This window comes from Chiloscyllium plagiosum, unplaced genomic scaffold (assembly GCF_037043375.1).
Source record: "Chiloscyllium plagiosum isolate Xiang-an unplaced genomic scaffold, Cpla_swu_hap1 HiC_scaffold_23, whole genome shotgun sequence".
Lineage (NCBI taxonomy): Eukaryota > Metazoa > Chordata > Chondrichthyes > Orectolobiformes > Hemiscylliidae > Chiloscyllium > Chiloscyllium plagiosum.
Genome location: NW_028270161.1, coordinates 8726163 through 8746108, shown reverse-complemented (window position 1 = coordinate 8746108; position 19946 = coordinate 8726163). Strand labels below are relative to the sequence as shown.

The following is a 19946-nucleotide window of genomic DNA, read 5'->3' as shown; positions in this document are numbered from 1 at the left end:
ATACATTACCGTTCCTTCGCTATCGCTGGTGCAAAATCCTGGAAATCCCTCCCTAAGGGCATTATGGGTCTATCCACAGCACATGGGCTGGAACAGTTCAAGAAGGCAGCTCACCACAACATTCTCAAGGGGTAAGTAGGGATGGACAATGAATGCTGGCCTAGCTAGTGATGTCCACACGCCGTGAGTGAATAAAAAAAATTGAAAATGAAATTAGATGGTCATCTGAAAAGGAAGAATGTGCAGGATTATGGAGAGAAGATGGGAGAACATGCACTAAGCATATTGCAGATTCAGAGAACTGGTGCAAACATGATGGGCCAAGTGGCTTCCATCTACACTATAAGGAGGCTGCAAAGCCTCCATTCGCCCTTCCAGTTTCTGAGGAGACACTGGCTGATTGACCTATTCTTCCTGGTGGGGACAAAAGAACCAGACAGGGCAGAAGGCGACCATTTGGCCCATCCTGACTGTACTGGTTAATCTAAATAATCTCAAATACTGCGGGTGCTGGAGAATCGAAATAAAATGCTGGAGAAACTCAGCAGGTCTGGCACAGAGAAACACAGTTAACGTCTCCAGTATAGTATGAATTTATTTCAGGACATATCCATTTTACTCCTCCTGTCTACAAGATTATCTTTGCAAACTTTTTTTTTGAAAATAAAAACCAGCCTTCACACATATTTTAAACTCAGCATTGCATTTTCCAGCACGGGGAGTGAATTGGACTGAGACTGGGGTCAGTGAGTCAGTGAAGACTGGAGCTGCCCAATGTCATTCTAACCATTTATCTACAGCAGAGAAGGTGCACAATGATCGGTCTCTTGCTCGTTTCCTACTTTTCTCTGGCCGTTTGGGGACAGGAGTTTTGGGATTTAAGCGGCGATGTCGATTACTTGGACCCAGATTCCCGTTCTGTAAGTGAACAACTTTTTGTCCGCATTTAAACGGATTTACATTAGACATTGAACTCCTGAGAATTTACTGAGATAATTAAAAGCAACGGGAGCTCAGTCAAATATCAGCAATGGGGCGAAAAACAGTAAATATTTAGGTCATATGTTAAATTTATTGTTTGCAGGTTCTGTTACTTTTACATCTAATGCCATTTATAAAAGCAAAAGTTTCGTTATAGTTACACAAAGTTCGGAAAGGCTGACAAAATGACTCGATGAGCCTTGTTCTGATCTCATGTGGTTTCACTTTAAGGAGTTTCTACGCGTTCCGAGGCAGGTCATCATGTCGCAGAGATCGGTGAGTGCCCCGAAGTTTTATGTTGTCCCTTGCGGTTTTAAGGAGGGAAATCTGCCGAGCTGGTGCAGAAATTTGCAACCCCTGCCCTCAGATCCGAGTGTTTTACCCGAGAGCCCCCTTGGTTTGCAAATGCTTAATGAGAAATTGTTGACCTTGCACTGTCAGACGTCTGCACCAACAGATCTGTAGGAGCCCACAGAATATTGCCTTACCTGTATCCAAGACATGATTTGGAGATGCCGGTGTTGGACTGGGGCGGACAACGTTAAAACTCACACAACACCAGGTTATCGTCCAACAGGTTTATTTTGAAGTACAAGTTTTCGGAACGCTGCTCCTATATCCAAATAAAACCTGCTGGACGATAACCTGGTGTTGTGTGATTTTTAACTGTATCCAGGCATCATCGCACGTTTCTTCATCTTTTTGTTGCTTGGGACCAACGCCATCTGCTGGATGATGCCAATTCAGAAATAGTTAAAAATCACACAACATCAGGTTATAGTCCAACAGATTTGTTTGGAAGCACTAGCCCCCACAACCTGGGGACACTGACAGACTTTAACCTCACACCTTTAAGGCATTGTCTGAGCTGAGATGGCAACTATTGTTAGAAAAGCTAAAGCTATTTTGAGAATGTAACTGAAAAGGAGTTCTGGGATTTACATACTAAAGAACTGGAACTATCATTCCCCATTCTAAAAGATGAAATACTTAATCTGAATTTGTTTAATATATCATTATAGTTCGATGACACTGTAACTCTTTTGCTATAAATTCTGTGTCTTATGATTCTGCTCCACAACCACCTGATGAAGGAGCAGTGCTCCGAAAGCGAGTGCTTCCAGATAAACTTGTTGAACTATAATCTGGTGTGAGGTTTTTAACTTTGTCCAAACCAGTCCAACACTGGCACCTCCAATTCAGAAATAAGTAGCATTGAAGTCTCCTGGATATGATTGAGATCTATAAGATTATCATCAGGGGCATAGATGGGGGAGACAGGAAGAAGCTTTTCCAATTAAAGGAGGGATCAGTGACCGGGGGGCATGGATTTAAGGTAAAGGAGCAGGAGGTTTAGAGGAGATATTTTTCTTTCAACCAGAGAGTGGTGGGATTATGGATTTCACTGTCTGTAGGATGGTGGGAGACAGAAACCCTCATAACATTCAAGAAGTACTTAGGTGTGCACTTGCAATGCCAAGGTTTTGGACCAAGAATTGGAAAGTGAGGTTAGAATAGGTGATTGTTTTTGACTGAGATGTGCATGATGGGCTGAAGGACCTTTTTCTGTGCTGTTGATTTCTCTATCTCTAAGTCATTCAAAAATTTTGAAAGTGCAATTGTTGAATTATTTTTTATAGACAAGCTTAGACATACTTCAAGTCCCTTCATGTCACTGGGTTAAACATAGAGAAGTGGGCTATTCAGCCTATTTGATTCCAGCCTCAAGTGACCGTCTTTGTGGAGGTTGCACATTCTCCCCGCGTCTGTGTGGGTTTCCTCCAGGTGCTCCTGTTTCATCCCACAGTCCAAAGATGTGCAGGTTAGGTGGATTGGCCATGTTAAATTGCCCATAGTGTCTAGGAAAGTGCAGGTTGGGTGGATTAGCCACGGGAAATGAAGGGTTACGGGGTTAGGGTGGAGGTGCGTGGGTCGGTATGGACTGGTTAGGCCAAATGGCCTGCTTCCACACTGTAGGGATTCTATGATTCTGTGGTTGAGCCTACCCTACTCTTTCAACATGATCATGGCTGATTGAACAATTCGATACCTTTTATATACCGCATTCCCATGCACCACAGGTAATAAAAATCCAAGAATTCCCCACCCAACAAGGAAAGGAACACCATTACGACAGAAACTGCCATGTGTCATTATTTAACTGGAAAAACATGCTCATGTGACCCACTGTTCTACAAGCCATCACAAAATGTGAAATGTTCCAATGAGATCACCAAAATTTGCTCTGTAGTCAGGATAAAAGCAATTCACATGAGGTTTCATTCGTAACAGAAAATAAGTATTTATTGTTTCATACATAACTTTAACAAGAGCAGTAAGAAAGAAAGTTTTCTAATTTATGCAACTTACCTATACCCTTGCAAAATCCCAAACATAATCACATACTCGATCATGATTAAGGCAAACAAAAGGCAAACAGTTTAACACATACCATGAGTGGGAAATGAATACAAACAAAATCCCAAAGATCAAAAGTCCAGCCCAGAAGGCAGAAAGTTATTTTTCGCAGTGTTTTTTATTTTTGCAACGATGATATGCTTTTATCAGTTGTGTGGCTTTTGTCTTTTATTTCGATGGTCAATCTGGTGAACTTGGGTATTTTCCTGTATGAATGGTCTCTTTGTAGCTTGCTTTGTTTTTGCTGTCTTTATCCCACATGGAAAGAGCAAGAGAAAGAGATGGATGTCTTCTGTCTGCTGGTTCTGGATGTTTCTTTTGCTGCACTTGCCACTTGGAGCTTTTAGCTCTATAGCTCAACCAATCAGAAGGCTGTTGTCAAGCAGAATTTAGTCATAGAGTCAGAGATATACAGCATGGAAACAGACCCTTCGGTCCAACTTGTCTGTGCTGACCAGATATCCTAAATAAATCCAATCCCATTTGCCAGCATTTGGCCTATATCCTTCTAAAACCTTCCTATTCATATGCCCTTCCAGATGCATAATGATTCTTGGTGCTTCAAATTCTTTTTCTTCCAGCTCCCAAAAAGCAACATTGTATTGTACAGCTAAGTGATATGCAACACTTGAGTTTCAAGTTCTGAAACTCTCCTGATTTTCCAATTATAGCAGTCCAATGTCCATTTCAGTTTTTATTAAACTATAATTGGAAATTTTTGTTCATAATGAAAGGTATGTGGTCTCTTACAAGCTGTTCAAGGAGTCAGCTCACCGCCAACTACTTTGGGTTGGGTCGCAAATGTCACCCATTTCAGTGGCAGTGATCCCCACAGTCTGGGAATTATCAGCTGTAAAATGTAGCCATCTTAGTAGAGCCAGATCCCAGAAAGAGCAAATAAGAGGAATGGCTAATAACTTGTATTGATGGTACAAGTTGTGAAAAATTGAGGCTGACACTCCAGTGCAATATGGAGGAAGTGCTTTACTTTCGGAGATGCTATCTTTCAGACCAATCTGCATGCTCTGATGGACGTAAATGATTCCTTGCCATTTCTTCAAAGATTCCTGATGAAGAGCTATGCTCCAAACATTGACTCTCCTGCTCCTCGGTTACTGTCTGAATGGCTGTGCTTTTCCAGCACCACACTCTTTGACTTTTTCAAAGAAGAGCAGTAGAGATCTCTCTGATGCTTTGGTCAATATTTATTGTAAAATCCACATTACAATAGAACAGATTATTTGCTTATTACTATGTTTCTGCTTCTGGAAACATGCCCTGAACTAATTGGTCGCCATGTTTCCTGCATTTTATTGGCTATAAAGTACTTTAAGAGATCCGGTGGTTGTGAAAAGTGCTTTGAAGTCTGCCTTTCTTTCTGTTAATTATGAATTGTTATTCATAGAGTCATAGAGATGTACAGCATGGAAACAGACTCTTCGGTCCAACCCATCCATGCCGACTAGATATCCCAACCCAATCGAGTCCCACCTGCCAGCACCCGACCCATATCCCTCCAAACCCTTCCTATTCGTATAGCCACCCAAATGCCTTTTAAATGTTGCAATTGTACCACTTCCACCACTTCCTCTGGCAGCTCATTCCATACACGTACCACCCTCTGCATGAAAAAGTTGCCCCTTAGGTCTCTTTTATATCTTTCCCCTCTCACCCTAAACCTATGCCCTCTAGTTCTGGATTCCCCGACCCCAGGGAAAAGACTTTGCCTATTTATCCTATCTATGCCCCTCATAATTTTGTAAACCTCTATAAGGTCACCCCTTAGCCTCCGACGCTCCAGGGAAAACAGCCCCAGCCTGTTCTGTCGCTCCCTATAGCTCAAATCATCCAACCCTGGCAACATCCTTGTAAATCTTTTCTGAACCCTTTCAAGTTTCACAACATCTTTCCGATAGGAAGGAGACCAGAGTTGCACGCAATATTCCAACAGTGGCCTAACCAATGTCCTGTACAGCCGCAATGAACAGCTGAAACAATAAAAGATCAAAGCACCAAACTAGCTCCTTCTGGAGATTGGTACCACCTCATCGTTTGCAGTCTTACCTGATCTTTCCTTCTCCCTGGCCTCAGAAGTAAATTAAGCAACTCTACAGAAGTCCTATCTGTCCATCATACACTCTGAATGGGTTGCCTTATATTTCATGATATTTCCACAGGATTGGAATCTCAGTAACACCCATCACCGCAGACATTTCATCATGATAGGTGGAGCCATAAATTGAGCAGCTAATAATGGGGCCATAGTAGAGTTCTTGTGCCAAGGGCAAATCAAAACCACAAAATCAAACTTATGTCTGTTTTCTTCCTGATGGATAAGTTTAAGATCCCCATTCCCTCACATCCAGAGCATTTGTCTATGCTGGTATCATCGTCAGTAATGATAGGAGAACTAGAGATTGTCCATTATTTCCAATTTGGACTCCATCAAGAAGCGACTTCAGCAAGACTTTATGGAATATATTTTAATGCAAGGAGCCTGAAGAACATACTAGATGAGCTGAGGGCAGAGATAGGCACATGGGAGTCTGATATCATTGCTATGACCAATGTTTGGCTGAATGATGGGCTGGATCAGCCGCTCAACATTCCTAGTTATAGGGTATTTGAATAAGGTGAGAGAGTGGATAGAAGAAGGGGTCATAGATAAAACCAGGTCAGAGCAGTGAGAGGCATTCAAGAAGGAAATAGTGAGAGTACTAGACATATGTTCCATAAAGACAAAGAGTGGGACACTGCTAGAAAACTGAGGTCAACGAGGGGCATAAACATTGGGATTATGGGAAAAAGGGAAACTTATGGAAGTTACTGAGGGCTCAATACAACAGAATTCATTGAAGAATCTAAAAAGTGCTGGGGAAGACAGTGCTTATAAAGGAAATTAAGAAATCAAATGAGTGAATGAGAAAGCATTGGTGAGTCGAATAAAGGATTGTAGAAATTATACAAAGAACAAAAAAAAAATTAGAGAAAGAGTAGGGGCCATTAGGGACCATAGAGTTTATCTGTGCGTGGACACAGAAGACATGGGCACAGTCCTCAATGAATGTGTTACTCTTCACAATGGAAACAACAAGACTATGGACAGAAGGGTGGTGGACTGTGAAATACTAAAAGAAATTGACATTTTAAGTGGAAGGAGAGGAAGGAGGAACTAATGGGTGGAGCAGCTATAGAAATTGATAAATCTGCAGGGTTGGATAAGGTACATGTTAAGCGAATGGGAGGGGATGTCAGGGTCCTGGCAGTAATCTTCAAATACTCTCTGGCCAAATTGGCCCATTATTAAAGTATGGAGGAAACAATAGACCAAGAAGTTACAGGCCAGTCAGTTTAACCTCAGTGTTGAGAAAGAGTTCTGTGGGACAGAATATATTTGCACTTGAAGGGAGGGGATTAATCAGGGATAATAAAGATTAACTCGTTAAGTGTAGGTCATATTTGACAGCTGTAATTGAAGTTTTTGAGAACATAATGAGAAGTGTTAATGTGTTTAATGCCTTTGATGTTATCTACATGGATGTTACCAAAGCTTTGATAACGTTCCTCATGGCAGCTGATCAAGTAAGAGCTCATGGGAACCAAGGCAAAATGGCATGTTGGATCCAAAATTGACTGAGGGGCAGGAAGCAGAGAGTGATGGCAGAGGGATAGTTCTGTGACTTGACGTTTGTTTCCAGTGAAGTTTGTTACCTCAGAGTCCAGTTCTGGGCATTTGCTATTCGTGTAGCACATTAATGATTTGGACTTAAATGCAGTGTCTGTGATCAAGAAGATTGCAGAAGAGAGGAGTCAAGAGGGATCTGGGTGTGCAAGTACATAGATCCCTCAAAGTTGCCACCCAAGTGGATAGGACATATGTTAAGAAAGCATATGATGTTTTGGCTTTCATTAACAGGGGTATCGAGTTTAAGAGCCGCAAGGTTTTGCTGCAGCTTTACAAGTCCCTGGTGAGATCACACTTGGAATATTGTGTCCAGTTCTGGTCGCCCTACTAAATGAAAGATACAGAGGCTTTGGAGAGGGTGCAAAGAAGGTTTACCAGGATGCTACCTGGACTGGAGAGTTTGCCGTATGAAGAAAGGTTGAATAAGCTTGGACATTTCTCTCTGGAGAGAAGGAGGAAGAGAGGAGACCTGATTGAGGTGTACAAAATAATGAGAGGAATAAATAGAATCAATAGCCTGAGACCTTTCCCCAGGACAGGATTGACTGGTATGAGAAGCCATAGTTTGAAGATATTAGGAGGAAGGTATAAAGGAGACATCAGAGGTAGGTTCTTTACACAGAGAGTTGTGAATGCATGGAATGCATTGCCAGTTGAGGTGGTGGAAGCAAAGTCATTGGGGACATTTAAGCGATTGCTGGACATGCACATGGATAGCAGTAAGTTGAGGGGTGTGTAGGTTAAGTTACTATAGGATTAAGTCACGGCACAACATTGTGGGCCTAAGGGCCTGTTCTGTGCTGTACTTTTCTATGTTCTATAACATGAAAATTGGAAGGGTGGTATATAGTGAGGAAGATAGCCTTAAACTTATAGAGAACAACAACAGTGGGTATTGCAGTGACAAATGAAATTCACCTTGGGAAAGTGTAAAGTGATGCACATATAGAGGGCTATTAAAGCAGGTATTACACTGTGAAGAGTAGAACCTTGGATAGTACTGAAGATCAGAAGGACCTTGGTGTGCATTTCCACACATCTCTGAAGGTAGCAGGGCAGGTAGGTGCGATTGTTGAAAAGGCTTATGGTACAGTTTCCTTTATTAGCCAAGGCATAGAAACTAGAGGTTCTGCTGGAATTTAAAAGCATGTTGACTAGGCCATAACTGAAGTACTGGGTGCTGTTCTAGTCACTGTAAAGACTGTTCATTTTTCAGAATATTTTGATTGTGGATTGAAGTGGGAAAAAAAAGATCACTTAAAAGCCAAAGATTGTTGCACTTTTTAAAAGCAAGTCATTCATTGTAAGTACTGTTTATTCTGTTGTTTGTTGATGATGTTGGGAAATTTTATCTGCAGTTGAGCAGGAGCCAAGAACTGTGTATCAATGGAGGTTTGGCTGGAAACATTTAGCTGATTGGTCTGGGGAATAGCGACCCTTTGATGATGACAAAGACCTTTTGCCTGCCAACTACTTTGTGATTGGCTTCCAGGGGGCTGATCAGCTTGTGGGTGATCCTTCCACATCTGACAGAGATTTTCCTGCACCTCCAATCACCTCTGCTCCTGTGTCTGTTGCTCTCGATGTGGTCTCCACTACATTGGGGACACAAGACACCAACTTGCTGAATGTTTCAGAGAACATGTCCGGGACACACCCCCAATCAACCCCACCACCCTGTGGCTGAAAACTTCAACTTCCTGTCCCACTCTGCCAAGGACATGCAGGTCCTGGGTCACCTCCACCACCAAATTCTAGCCACCCGAAACTTTATCTTCCACTTTGGTACCGTCCAATCACACAGGATCAATGTCAATTTCACCAGCCCCACCTTATCCCAGATCCAACACTCCAAATTGGCACCACCCTCTTGAATTGTCCTACCTGTCAATCTTCCTTCCCAACGATCTGCTCCACCCTCCTGTCCGACCTATCACCATCACCCCCATTTTCATCTACCTATCACATTCCCAGCTATGTTCCCCACCAGCTCCACCCCTCTCCCATATATCTCTCAGCACCCCCCACCCCCACACACACGCGCATTCCTGATCAAGGGTTTATGTGCGAAACCTTGACTGTCCTGCTCCTTGGATGCTGCCTGACTGGCTATGCTTTTTCAGCACCATACTTTTTGATACTTGTGGATGTGAATGTTTGGGTTAGAAGCCATTGGAACTCCAGAAAGGAGGGAGCAGTTAGGAAAAAGCACCCAAAGCCTGAAGAAAGGCAGTTTATATTCTCTCATCAGTTGCTAAAAACTGTGGCTTTTAACCATACTTCAGAGACTTTATAAGTTGTGAACCAATCACCATGTGCCTCCTGCAAACAAGTGAAAGTACTTGGAAAAGGAAGGTCATGGAGCAGCAAAATAGGCAAGAAAGGATGATCTCAGTGCACACAATAAACAGGGACGATTGAACTGCCTTCCCGATCTTTCCTACGGCTAATAGCGCCCATGTATTTGTATGTATCTGTGTTGGCATGTGCATGTAGCAGGCATATATAAGGGGGTTAAGCATTTCGATCAGGAGAGTTATATGTCAATGGTTCGAATCCATTTAGTTGTCATAAATAATCATTCTTGTTATGTAAATAGACCTGCTCTGTGCTTACTGTTATCCTGGGTGCAAACAGACAGAACAACAGGGAAGTTTGTGTAGTCTTGCAAAATCTCTAACTTTTGTTATGATTCTGGGAATAGCAGGTCTTGATTTCCAGTGGTGTAACATCATCATATTGCAGGAATGATGTGATTGCATGAGAGAAAGTGCAGGGGTGATTTACCAGGATGCTGCCTATGCTAGAGGTGTATGAGCTATGTGGAAAAATTGGATAGGGTGAGGTTGTTTTCCTTGGAGCAGTGTCCATTGAGGGACACTTAATAGAGGAAGATAATCTTATGAGAGGCATCGATCAGGTGGATAGGAAGGTGCTTTTTTTCATTAGTAGTGGGGTGAATAGTCAAGGCCATAAATTAAAGAAGTAGAAGGCAAAAAGGAGAGTTGAGGAGAATGTTTTCACCCAGAGGATAGTGGGGGTCTGGAACTCACTGTCTGAAAGTGTGGTTGACTCAGAAACTCTCGTAACATTTAAGCATTAGTTAGATATTCACTCCTGTTGCCATAGTATCCAGGGTTATGGTCCAAAAGCTGGAAAATGGGATGGGTGTAGCCAGATCTTTGTCAACTAGGATGGACATGATGGACCGAAGGGCCTCCTTCTGTGTTGTAAATATCCATGCGTCTATAATGATAGAAAGACATTTAAAGTAATGAGAGTATTAAAAGGTTCATTCATTTCTCACAAAGAATGCAGATTGAAATATTTGCATTTCACTGACACTTGTTTTGAATATATTTCAGTTTTAGCAACAAAGGGGTACACAAAATTCCTTTGCAGAAATATATAGTAGATATACATAATAAACATATTGATGTAGAATCATTGAATTTTACAGTGCAGAAGGAGACCTTTTAGCCCACTGATCCTGTACCAACTCCCAAAAGGGCTACCAGCTAGTCCCACTCTCCAACAGTGCTCTGAATTCATCACTTTCAAATAGCTATCTAAGTCTCTGTGGAACCTGCCTCCACCATTCTCCCAGGCAGCACATTCTAAATCCTATTAACTCTGAGTAAAGAAGCTTCTCCTCATCTTGCTCCTAGCTCTCTTGCTGACAATCATGACATTTGACTTTGTAACTGACATGCCAACTAGTGTCACTGTCAGAATTGTTCATAATTTTGAACATTTCAATAAGGTCTGTTAATTTTTTCTGCTCCAAGGAGAATAACTCCAATTTGTCTAATCTTATATTGTGTCTACAATCTCTCATTCCTGATATTATTCTAGTAAATCTCCTTCACAGTCTCTTCAGGGCTTTAACATCCTTGCTAAAATAATATTCCTTAAGTCACCTTTCACCCATTCTTTCTTTGAGTGAGCTCTCCAACTCATTCACATCTCCTACACTTTCCTCAGAGCCATGAAAATGTTTCCCTTCCGAGCATTTATCCAGTTTACTGCTGTAATATCTTGTAATATTCTTGCTTCTGAGTCAGAAAGTTATTGTTTCAAGCTTTTGGATTTAAGTATTTAATGTAGACTGACACTCAGACCCAGTCACGAGAGTTTGTTTTATTTATCAAGTGTTTAACTGAAACCACTGCTAAGTTTGACTGAACACATGGTCCCAGGACATTATTCCGGGAAAAGGAGAATGCTAATCTATTTTCTAGCCCAAAAGTCTTCCCTCAGGAGACTAACTAGCCATTACTTTTATTGCTGATGTTACTTTCTGCTGTGTGCAAATAGCTGTCCACATAATAAAGTCATTGCACACTTCAAATAGAATAGAATCTCTAAAGTGTTGAAACAGACCCTACAGCCCAAAAAGTCCACACCAACCCTCTGAAGAGTAACCCACCCAGACCCATTCCCCTATCCCATATTTACCCCTGACTAATACACCTAACCTACACATTCCTGAACACTATGGGAAATTTAGCTTGGTCAATTCACCTAAACTACGCACCTTTGGATTGTGGGAGGGAACCAGAATACCCAGAGGAAACCCACACAGGCACAGGGAGACAGACAGTTGCCTGAGATTGGGATTGAACCCAGGTCCCTGATGCTGTGAGGTAACAGTGCTAACCACTGAGCCACTATGCCACCCCAAAGCTGTAGATATCTTTGAGATTTCCCTGAAAAAGCATGATGTGGAGGTGCTGGTTATAGTCCAGCGGGTTTACTTGAAACTGCCAGCTAGCTACCTGAGGAAGGAGTGGGGGGGATACAAAAGTTAACGGTTTCAAATAAATCTGCTGGACTATAACCCGATGATCTGTAAAAGCAAACCTTTTGTCTTTGTGCTGAGATGTATACTATGCTGTTGTGAGGACCTGTTGGTTAAATATCAAAGTTACTGGCATGAATATATAAACCATTCAGTTCTGAATACAGCGTTCTATGTGACCCAACCTATTCACTGAGAGGAAAATACAATATGGCAATTATTGTGAAAAGCAAATTAATTGCAAGTGTAAATTAACATCTATTCTATTAGGAACATACTGAACAGCAATAGGTGCTCAAGCATGCTTTGACATTTCACTAGATTATGACTGAATTGTGTTGACCAGGCTTGGCTCTATTTACCTCAATGTGCATTACTAACAAAATATATTGATTTTTAACATTCTAATTGTTGTCCTAACATCCACAACCTATTGGGAAAATGATTTCCAGATTTTCCTTGCCGTTTGTGTAAAAGAAATGTCTGATTTTGATCGGAAGCTTCAGCTTTAATTTTTGAACTAAATCCCGACAATAGCAAAGAGTTTTCAGACATCTGTCAAAACTTTTGATACATTTTGATGAAGTCTTCAGTATGCCATTTGACAATGCTTACTGTTGATATTTGCTTAATATTTACTTAAACATTAAAGGCGGTTGCAGTATTTTAGCTTTTTAGAGGATTTCCTATCCATTTTAAAACTCTTTTAGGTACAGGTTCTGCAGTCATAAAAATCAGCTCAGATAAAATAACCCATCTTCATGTAAAGTTCCAACCATTAGATTTATAGCTCTTTGGTGAGATCCTTGAGTATATTTAAATTATATAATAGACTCAAACAGGCTGAAACCCATTTATGCAAAATGCAAAATCATTGCCAGTAAAGTAGAAGTAAATCACGATACAAAGTCATGCCGGTTGTAGTAAAAGTACTTGTTCGATCGTAAGCATTTGTCAGCATTTCATTTTCAAAGTTAAATCCTCATGGCTAATATTATTAATTTTGAAAGTTGGCACAATTGTCAAGCTCTCCTGGTGAGGTCTCACTGTCAGAACCATTCGGAGTTAAGAAAAATGTGCACCTGCTTCTGTTGAGCGGAAAAGCTTTGCTTGCTCATTTACTAGAGACCACCTCAAGGTGAAGGTGAGATTGTGTTAGTGCATTAAGCTGTCTAACTTGATAATGAAGGTGAGAACTATCTAATGTATAATTGCTTTCTGTCTATTCTATCTCACAGTAAAGGTGTGATATGACAGACAGTCATTTTTATATGTTTTCTGATAGACTTCATTGCAACACGGAGAAACCGTTGAAACCCACAGCTAGGACTGTAGCGAGCATCTGAAGTAGCAACTCTATATACTTAAAAAAAACACATATTTAATCTTGGCCTTTAAATGCTGACTGATACCATAAAGAAAAATAGAAACACAATTTATCTCTCTAATTGCCATCACAAATTGCCATATGAATATTTAGATCAAAACAACATCCCTAAGTCAGAAATGAGGAAAGTACTCAAAAATTGTGAATACATTTTTAAATATTTTACAGTCATCATTGCCTGTATAGAGAAGCTGATGATTATTGGTAAAATAGACCTGAATCAAAGTAGAAAGTGGCCCAACAGGCCATCTGAGAACCATCTTGATTGCTGAATGCACTACCAACTTCCAGCACATTAGAAAATCAACAGGAAAGATTGTTATATTTCTGATGTGGGGGTGCTGGCGTTGGACTGGGGTGGACCAAGTTAGAAGTCACACAACACCAGGGTATAGCCCACTATAATCTGGTGTTGTGTGATTTTTAACTTTCTTATATTTCTGTTCAGGATGTGTCAGGGTACTAAAGCCTTGCGTTTGTGGTTTCTCTCTTTTGCAGGACAGAAAACCCCATGTGACAGATTTCATAGTGAAATCCACTATCTTCTCTCGCTATGCGTTCACAGCTGTTTCCTCAACTATGGTCAATCGAGCATTTCAGCCCAAAAATGCTGTTTTCCAGATGCAGATTCCAGCTCGTGCCTTCATTTCTAACTTCACAATGTGGGTAATTGTGCAAACCTGGTTGCATTTGTCAGTGGCTGCAGCATTTGAGGTTCTGGAATGATCAATGATGAGTGAGATTTTGCTCTAAAGGGCCATTGTTATTAGTTACACACTTCATCCAGAAACATTTTTGTTCTCTAAGTTTCAAGGAGTGTGAGTAGAAAACATCACATTGAGGGAAACAGTGAAAGCACCAGGGTATTTTCTTGTCCTTTACTATGTCCCTCATGATTTTAGAAACCTGAATAAGATCACTGCTCATTCTCCTACATTCCAAGAAATGAAGTCATATCCAGGCCAACCTCTCCTTATAACTCAGCCCTACTCATCCTGGTAACATGCTCATAAATCTCTGTTGCACTCTTTCCAGTTTCATTATGTCTTTCCTTTAACAGGGTGACTATTACTTATATATAAGTAATTCCTGATGAAGGGCTTTCGCTCGAAATATCGATTTTCCTGCCCCTCGGATGCTGCCTGACCTGCTGTGCTTTTCTAGCACACTCTAATCTTGACTCTGATCTCCAGCATTTGCAATCCTCACTTTCGCCTATAAGTAATGACCACTCTATTCAGCCAGTAAATTCATGCTCAGAGTTTTGAGTTGTGCAGAAGATCTTTAATTCGTGTTTTATTTTAGATACACTAAATAAAACTGGTTTTTCATACTTCTGTTCTCACTGTCAGCTTGCTGGAAATCCACCATTTTGGTTACACAAACAAAGTAAAAAAATACTGATCTGATCTGATTGCAGGGAGCTTGTGTTTCTCCCAACACTGTTACTGTTATAATATGTTCTGGCATTGCTTGTCCCAGATGTTATTTGGGAGGAAATAGTGGGACAATATAGAATGGCTGAATGCTTGGCTCATCCCTGTATTTTTTCATGACCGACAGTAGGGCCAAGTTCAGATCAGAATTATTTGCAATTTCTACTAATTCTGTGTGGTTCTGTGTTCACTCACAGTTCTGTATTGGGGGATTAAGAAAGATCTGTCACCACATTCCAAAACCAATTGATCCAAGTTGGACCCATTCTGTTCTATTCTTAGATGGAAGTTTAATGGCAATTAACGCTATGTCCCAGTAGCAGTCAAACTGAAAGGTTTGACTAAAAATAAAGAGTGATTATAAAGAAATACGCATCTTTGATTCTAATACAATGCAACACATATTCTGACATTCAAAAGTTTGAATGAAATACCTACCAGTCAATCAACCTAGCTCTGTATGATATGCTATTTTATCATGGTTCACTCAGAATGGAGAACTCATGTAAGGAACCCATCTATTACTGTCCCATCATTCTGCAAAATGTGCTTTATGTATATTTTACTAAGACAGAGAAAAGGAGAAAGTGAGGACTGCAGATGCTGGAGATCAGAATCGAGAGTGTGGTGCTGGAAAAGCACAGCAGGTCAGGCAGCATTCGAGGAGCAGGAGAATCGATGTTTCGGGCATAAGCCCCTCATCAGGATCCTGATGAAGGGCTTATGCCCGAAACATCAATTCTCCAGCTCCTCGGATGCTGCCTGACCTGCTGTGCTTTTCCAGCACCACACTTTCGATTAAGACAGAGGAAAGACATGGATTTCATTTTAATTCTTTTCATGGTTTCTGAGCACTGCTGGTACAGCTAGCATTTGCTATCCATTCCTAATTGCCCTTGAGAAGATAGTGGTGAGACCCCTTCTTGAATCTTTGCAGTCCTTGTGGGTGCACCTAGCCCCCTCCCACCAATGCTGTTAGGAGGATGTAGTGATTGGAACATTGGTCATATGGATCTCACTGAGTATGCGATCCATGATTGGGGTTGTTAACCTGGGCCAGTCAGGGATCTCATACTCATTGAAGTTGAGGGGAGACCTGGTTGAGGTCTGCAAAATCATGAGAGGTATAGATGGGGTGTATAGCAACCAGCTTTTACCCCAGGGTAAGGGACTCAGTTACTTGGTGTCACGAGCTCAAGTGAGAGGGGAAACGTTTAAGGGAGATATGTATGGAAATTCTTTAAGCGGAGGATGGTGGGTGCCTGGAACGCATTGCCAGCAGAGGTGGTAGTGGGGGCACGATAGCGTAATTTAAGATGTATCTAGACACTAAGTGAATGGGCAGGGAGCAGAGGGATACAGATCCTTAGAAAATAGGTGACGGGTTTGGACAGAGGATCTGGATTGGCGCAGGCTTGGAGGGCTGAAGGGCCAGTTCCTGTGCTGTAATTTTGTTATTTGTTCTTTATCCACCTGGCTCTCATTCCGATCACTACAGAAGGGAACCCTGGGATTTTAACTCAGCAACAGTGCAGGAACATCAGCAAACCAGGATGACATGAGACTGGGAGGGCATCCTGCAAGTGGTGCTGTTCCTGTGTGTCTGTTGCTCTTGTCATTCTGGGAGGTGGAGGTCACATGTTTGGAAAGTTCGGTCATAGAGATGTACAGCACGGAAACAGATCTTTCGGTCCAAGTGGTCCATACTGACCAGATATCCCAACCCAATCTAGTCACCTGCCAATCTGTCCATATCCCTTCAAACTCTTCCTATTCATATACCCATCCAGATGCCTTCTAAATGTTGTAACTGTACCAGCCTCCACCACTTCCTCTGGCAGCTCATTCCATACACGTACCACCCTCTGCTTGAAACAGTTGCCCCTTAGATCTCTTTTATATCTTTCCCCTCTCATCCTAAACCTGTGTCCTCTAGTTCTGGACTCCCTGGAAATGTAGCAAAATGCAGTGTCGCATGTAAATGAAACACTTTGGTACTGTGTCAGTGATGGAATTTTAAGTTAGTGGATGAGATGCCGATCAAGTGGGCTGCTAAGTTCTGGATTTTGTCCAGACTTTTGAGTGTCATTAGAGCTGCACTCATGTGATGCATAAATATACAGATAGGAATTACTTTTTGTTCAATCATTATTCTTGAGAATGATTAGTTAGATCCCCAACGCGATTTCCGCTGCTTTAAATTAGAGAAAAGTTATTGTTGTCCAGGTTTGATGGTGAGCAAGCCTCAGGTGGCAACCATGCATGAGAACTTTGTACAAAGTTCCTTTCCTTTGAAGTGAATTATAAAGTAGAACTAAAAGAATATCTGGCAGCATGCAATGAAAGGTTTCCCATCCTGGGCTTGTAGTGCAGAGAGCCTCACTTAGGCTGTCTGTCCTGTAATGAGATTTATGGTAGACCTGTAAAACACTGGCAGTTATTCAATCGTGGAACACAGTCCCAGAAAACAATGATGGACTTTGCTGTGATTTAACAATCATTCAGTTTGTTCTTCTTGTTTCTGTCCAGGATAATTGGCAAAAAAGTATATCAGAGTGAGGTGATGACCAAAGCAAAGAATTCCAAAGACAAAATCAAAGAACATTCTGGAATAAAAAGCAGGTAAGTATTTTTTTTAAAAATCGATATAATGCAAGACTTGAACATTTCAAGCAGGTACCAATTAATTAATTAATGTGTATTTTGCGCTTAGAGTCATAGAGATGTACAGCATGGAAATAGATCCTTCGGTCCAACTTGTCCATGTCAACCAGATATCCTAAGTAAATCTAGTCCCATTTGCCAGTACTTGGCCCATCTCCCTCCAAACTCTTCCTATTCATATACCCATCCAGATGCCTTTTTAATGTTGTAATTGTACCAGCCTCCACCACTTCCTCTGGCAGCTCATTCCATACATGCAACACTCTGCATGAAAATGTATCCCCTTAGGCTCCTTTTAAATCTTTTCCCTCTCTCCTTAAAACTATGCCCACTAGTTTTGGACTCCTCCACCCTGGGGAAAACACTTTGTCTATTTACCCTATCTATGCCCCTCATGATTTTATAAACCTCTATAAGGTCACCCCTCAGCCTGCAACGCTCCAGGGAAAACAGCCCCAGCCTGTTCAGTCTCTCCCTATAGCTCAAACTCTCCACCTCGGCTACATCCTTGTAAATATTTTCTGAACCCTTTCAAGTTTCACAACATCCTTCCTATGGCTAGGAGCCTAGAATTGAACACAATATTCCAAAAGTAGCCAAACCAGTGTCCTGTACAGCTGCAACATGACCACCCAACTCCTATACTTAATGCACCGACTAATAAAGGCAAGCATACGAAATGCCTTCTTCACTATCCTATCTACCTGTGACTCCACTTTCAAGGAGCTATGATCCTTGTTCATCATGTAATGTGAATGGTTTCCTAAGCTATTAGTGTTAAATAACAGTGAGTGTGAGCAGCATATCAGAATTAAGTCACAGTGACCGCGTCTTTACATTAACACCCAAAGGAAAATAAATGGCCCATTATTCAAAATAGTTGCTTTCATCTTCAAAAGACTGGTAGAAGAGACAGCTTTAGTCACCATGTAAAACAATGGAACCCAATGTGGAGGATGACTAAACTAAACTACACGTTTTGATTTTGCCCCTGTGCTTCTCCCATAGTGAATTGCCAATCACAGATGTGCTACTAAGATGGGAGACACAGGGTGAGAACAAATCCTCATTGTGCATAGGTACAGAGAAAGGGAAACCAATTGGTGAGCTTGGTCTATCCTAGTGTCTATGTTAAAACTGCAGTCATAGAGCTTTTACAGCAAGGAAAAAGACCCTTTGGCCCATTTTGTATGTGCTGGTCATTAAGCATCAATCTATTCCAATCCCATTTTCCAACAGTTGGCCCACAATCTTGTATACTACGGTGTTTCAAGTGTTCATCAAATCCAAATATTTCTTAAATATCTAGAGAGTTCCTGCCTCAACCATCATTTCAGGCATTGAGTTCCAGATTCCCACCTTTTGCCTCAAATTCCCTCTAAACCTCCTGTTCCTGACCTTAAAATTGTGTTCCCTGCTTATTGACCCCTCTACTAAAGGCTATCAATCCTATCTGTTTTCCTCAGAAATATGTACTCTTCAATGAAAAAGGGTCATCTCAACTTGAAACTCTAGCTTACTCTCTCTCCATGGATGCTGCCTGACCCTCTGTGATCTCCAGTATTTGTTGTTCTCAGTACAGATTGCAGCATCTGCAGTATTTTGTTCCTAAACTGTGCCTCCCCTCAGCCTTCTTTGCTATAAGGGAAACAACTAATTTTCTTCAAAGCTGAAACAATCCAGCCCAAGAAACATCCTGATAATCTCCTTCACACCTTCTCTGATGCAATCACATCCTTCCTGTAGAGTGGTGACTAGAACTTGAGTTGAATGTAAATAAATCTGGCATCCCTTGAATTGTGGCATTATATTATGCAGACCAGACCAAAAGAAGGCTGCCTCTAATTGGATAACACAGCTGTCAATAACAGGGAAGAAGAAGAAGTGCCCAGTTTCAATGACACTTGAAGCACAGACTTTAGAAAATACAGGGTCCTCTTCTGATGTAGTGGTAACGTCTGGACTGGGAGACTCAGGTTCAAGTCCCACCTGCTCCAGAGATGTGTAATAACATCTCTGAACAGACTGATTAGAATAGATTTAATAAAAAGAAAATGTGAAGAGCAACCTGCATCAGGAAAGCAATTGACAAATGTGGCCGTTTGATAGCGCTGTCCCCTCTGAACTCTCAGGTTCCATGTTGAAATTCCACTCCCGTGTCTGCACACATGACACTCTCCAGCGCAGTATTGATGGAGCACTGCACGTCAGATGTATGATTGTTTGTGTAATCTATAAAAAGCAAGGACTTGTTTTCCAATCACAGAAGATGTAACATTTTGAATACACGTACAAATAGATTCAAGAACAGCTTCTTCCCAACTGTTATCAGACTTTTGAACAGACCTCTCAAATGTTAATTCTGATTTATCTTTCTGCACCTTCTCTGCAGCTGTAACATTGTATTCTGCACTCTGTTCTGCTACCCTGATGCACTTTGTATGGTATAACACACAAAACAACATTTTTCACTGTATCTTGGGACATGTGATAACAATAAATCAATCAATCCTGCTCACGTACTTGTAAGAGATCCAATGTTACTGTCTTAACGTAAGCAGGGGAGTTGATCTC

At 41.3% G+C, this 19946-nt stretch overlaps 1 protein-coding gene across 1 annotated transcript in view; it reads left to right on the top strand.

Annotated features, from left to right (window-relative positions):
* Positions 1 to 799: 799 nt before the first annotated feature.
* The window catches only part of itih5 (inter-alpha-trypsin inhibitor heavy chain 5), a 61809-nt gene continuing 42662 nt past the window's right edge, over positions 800 to 19946 (top strand). The window contains exons 1-4 of the mRNA XM_043713257.2: positions 800 to 920; positions 1213 to 1257; positions 13771 to 13934; positions 17238 to 17330. Coding sequence (XP_043569192.2) covers positions 816 to 920; positions 1213 to 1257; positions 13771 to 13934; positions 17238 to 17330 — 407 coding nt within the window. The 5' untranslated portion in view covers positions 800 to 815. The remainder of the gene's footprint in view (positions 921 to 1212; positions 1258 to 13770; positions 13935 to 17237; positions 17331 to 19946) is intronic.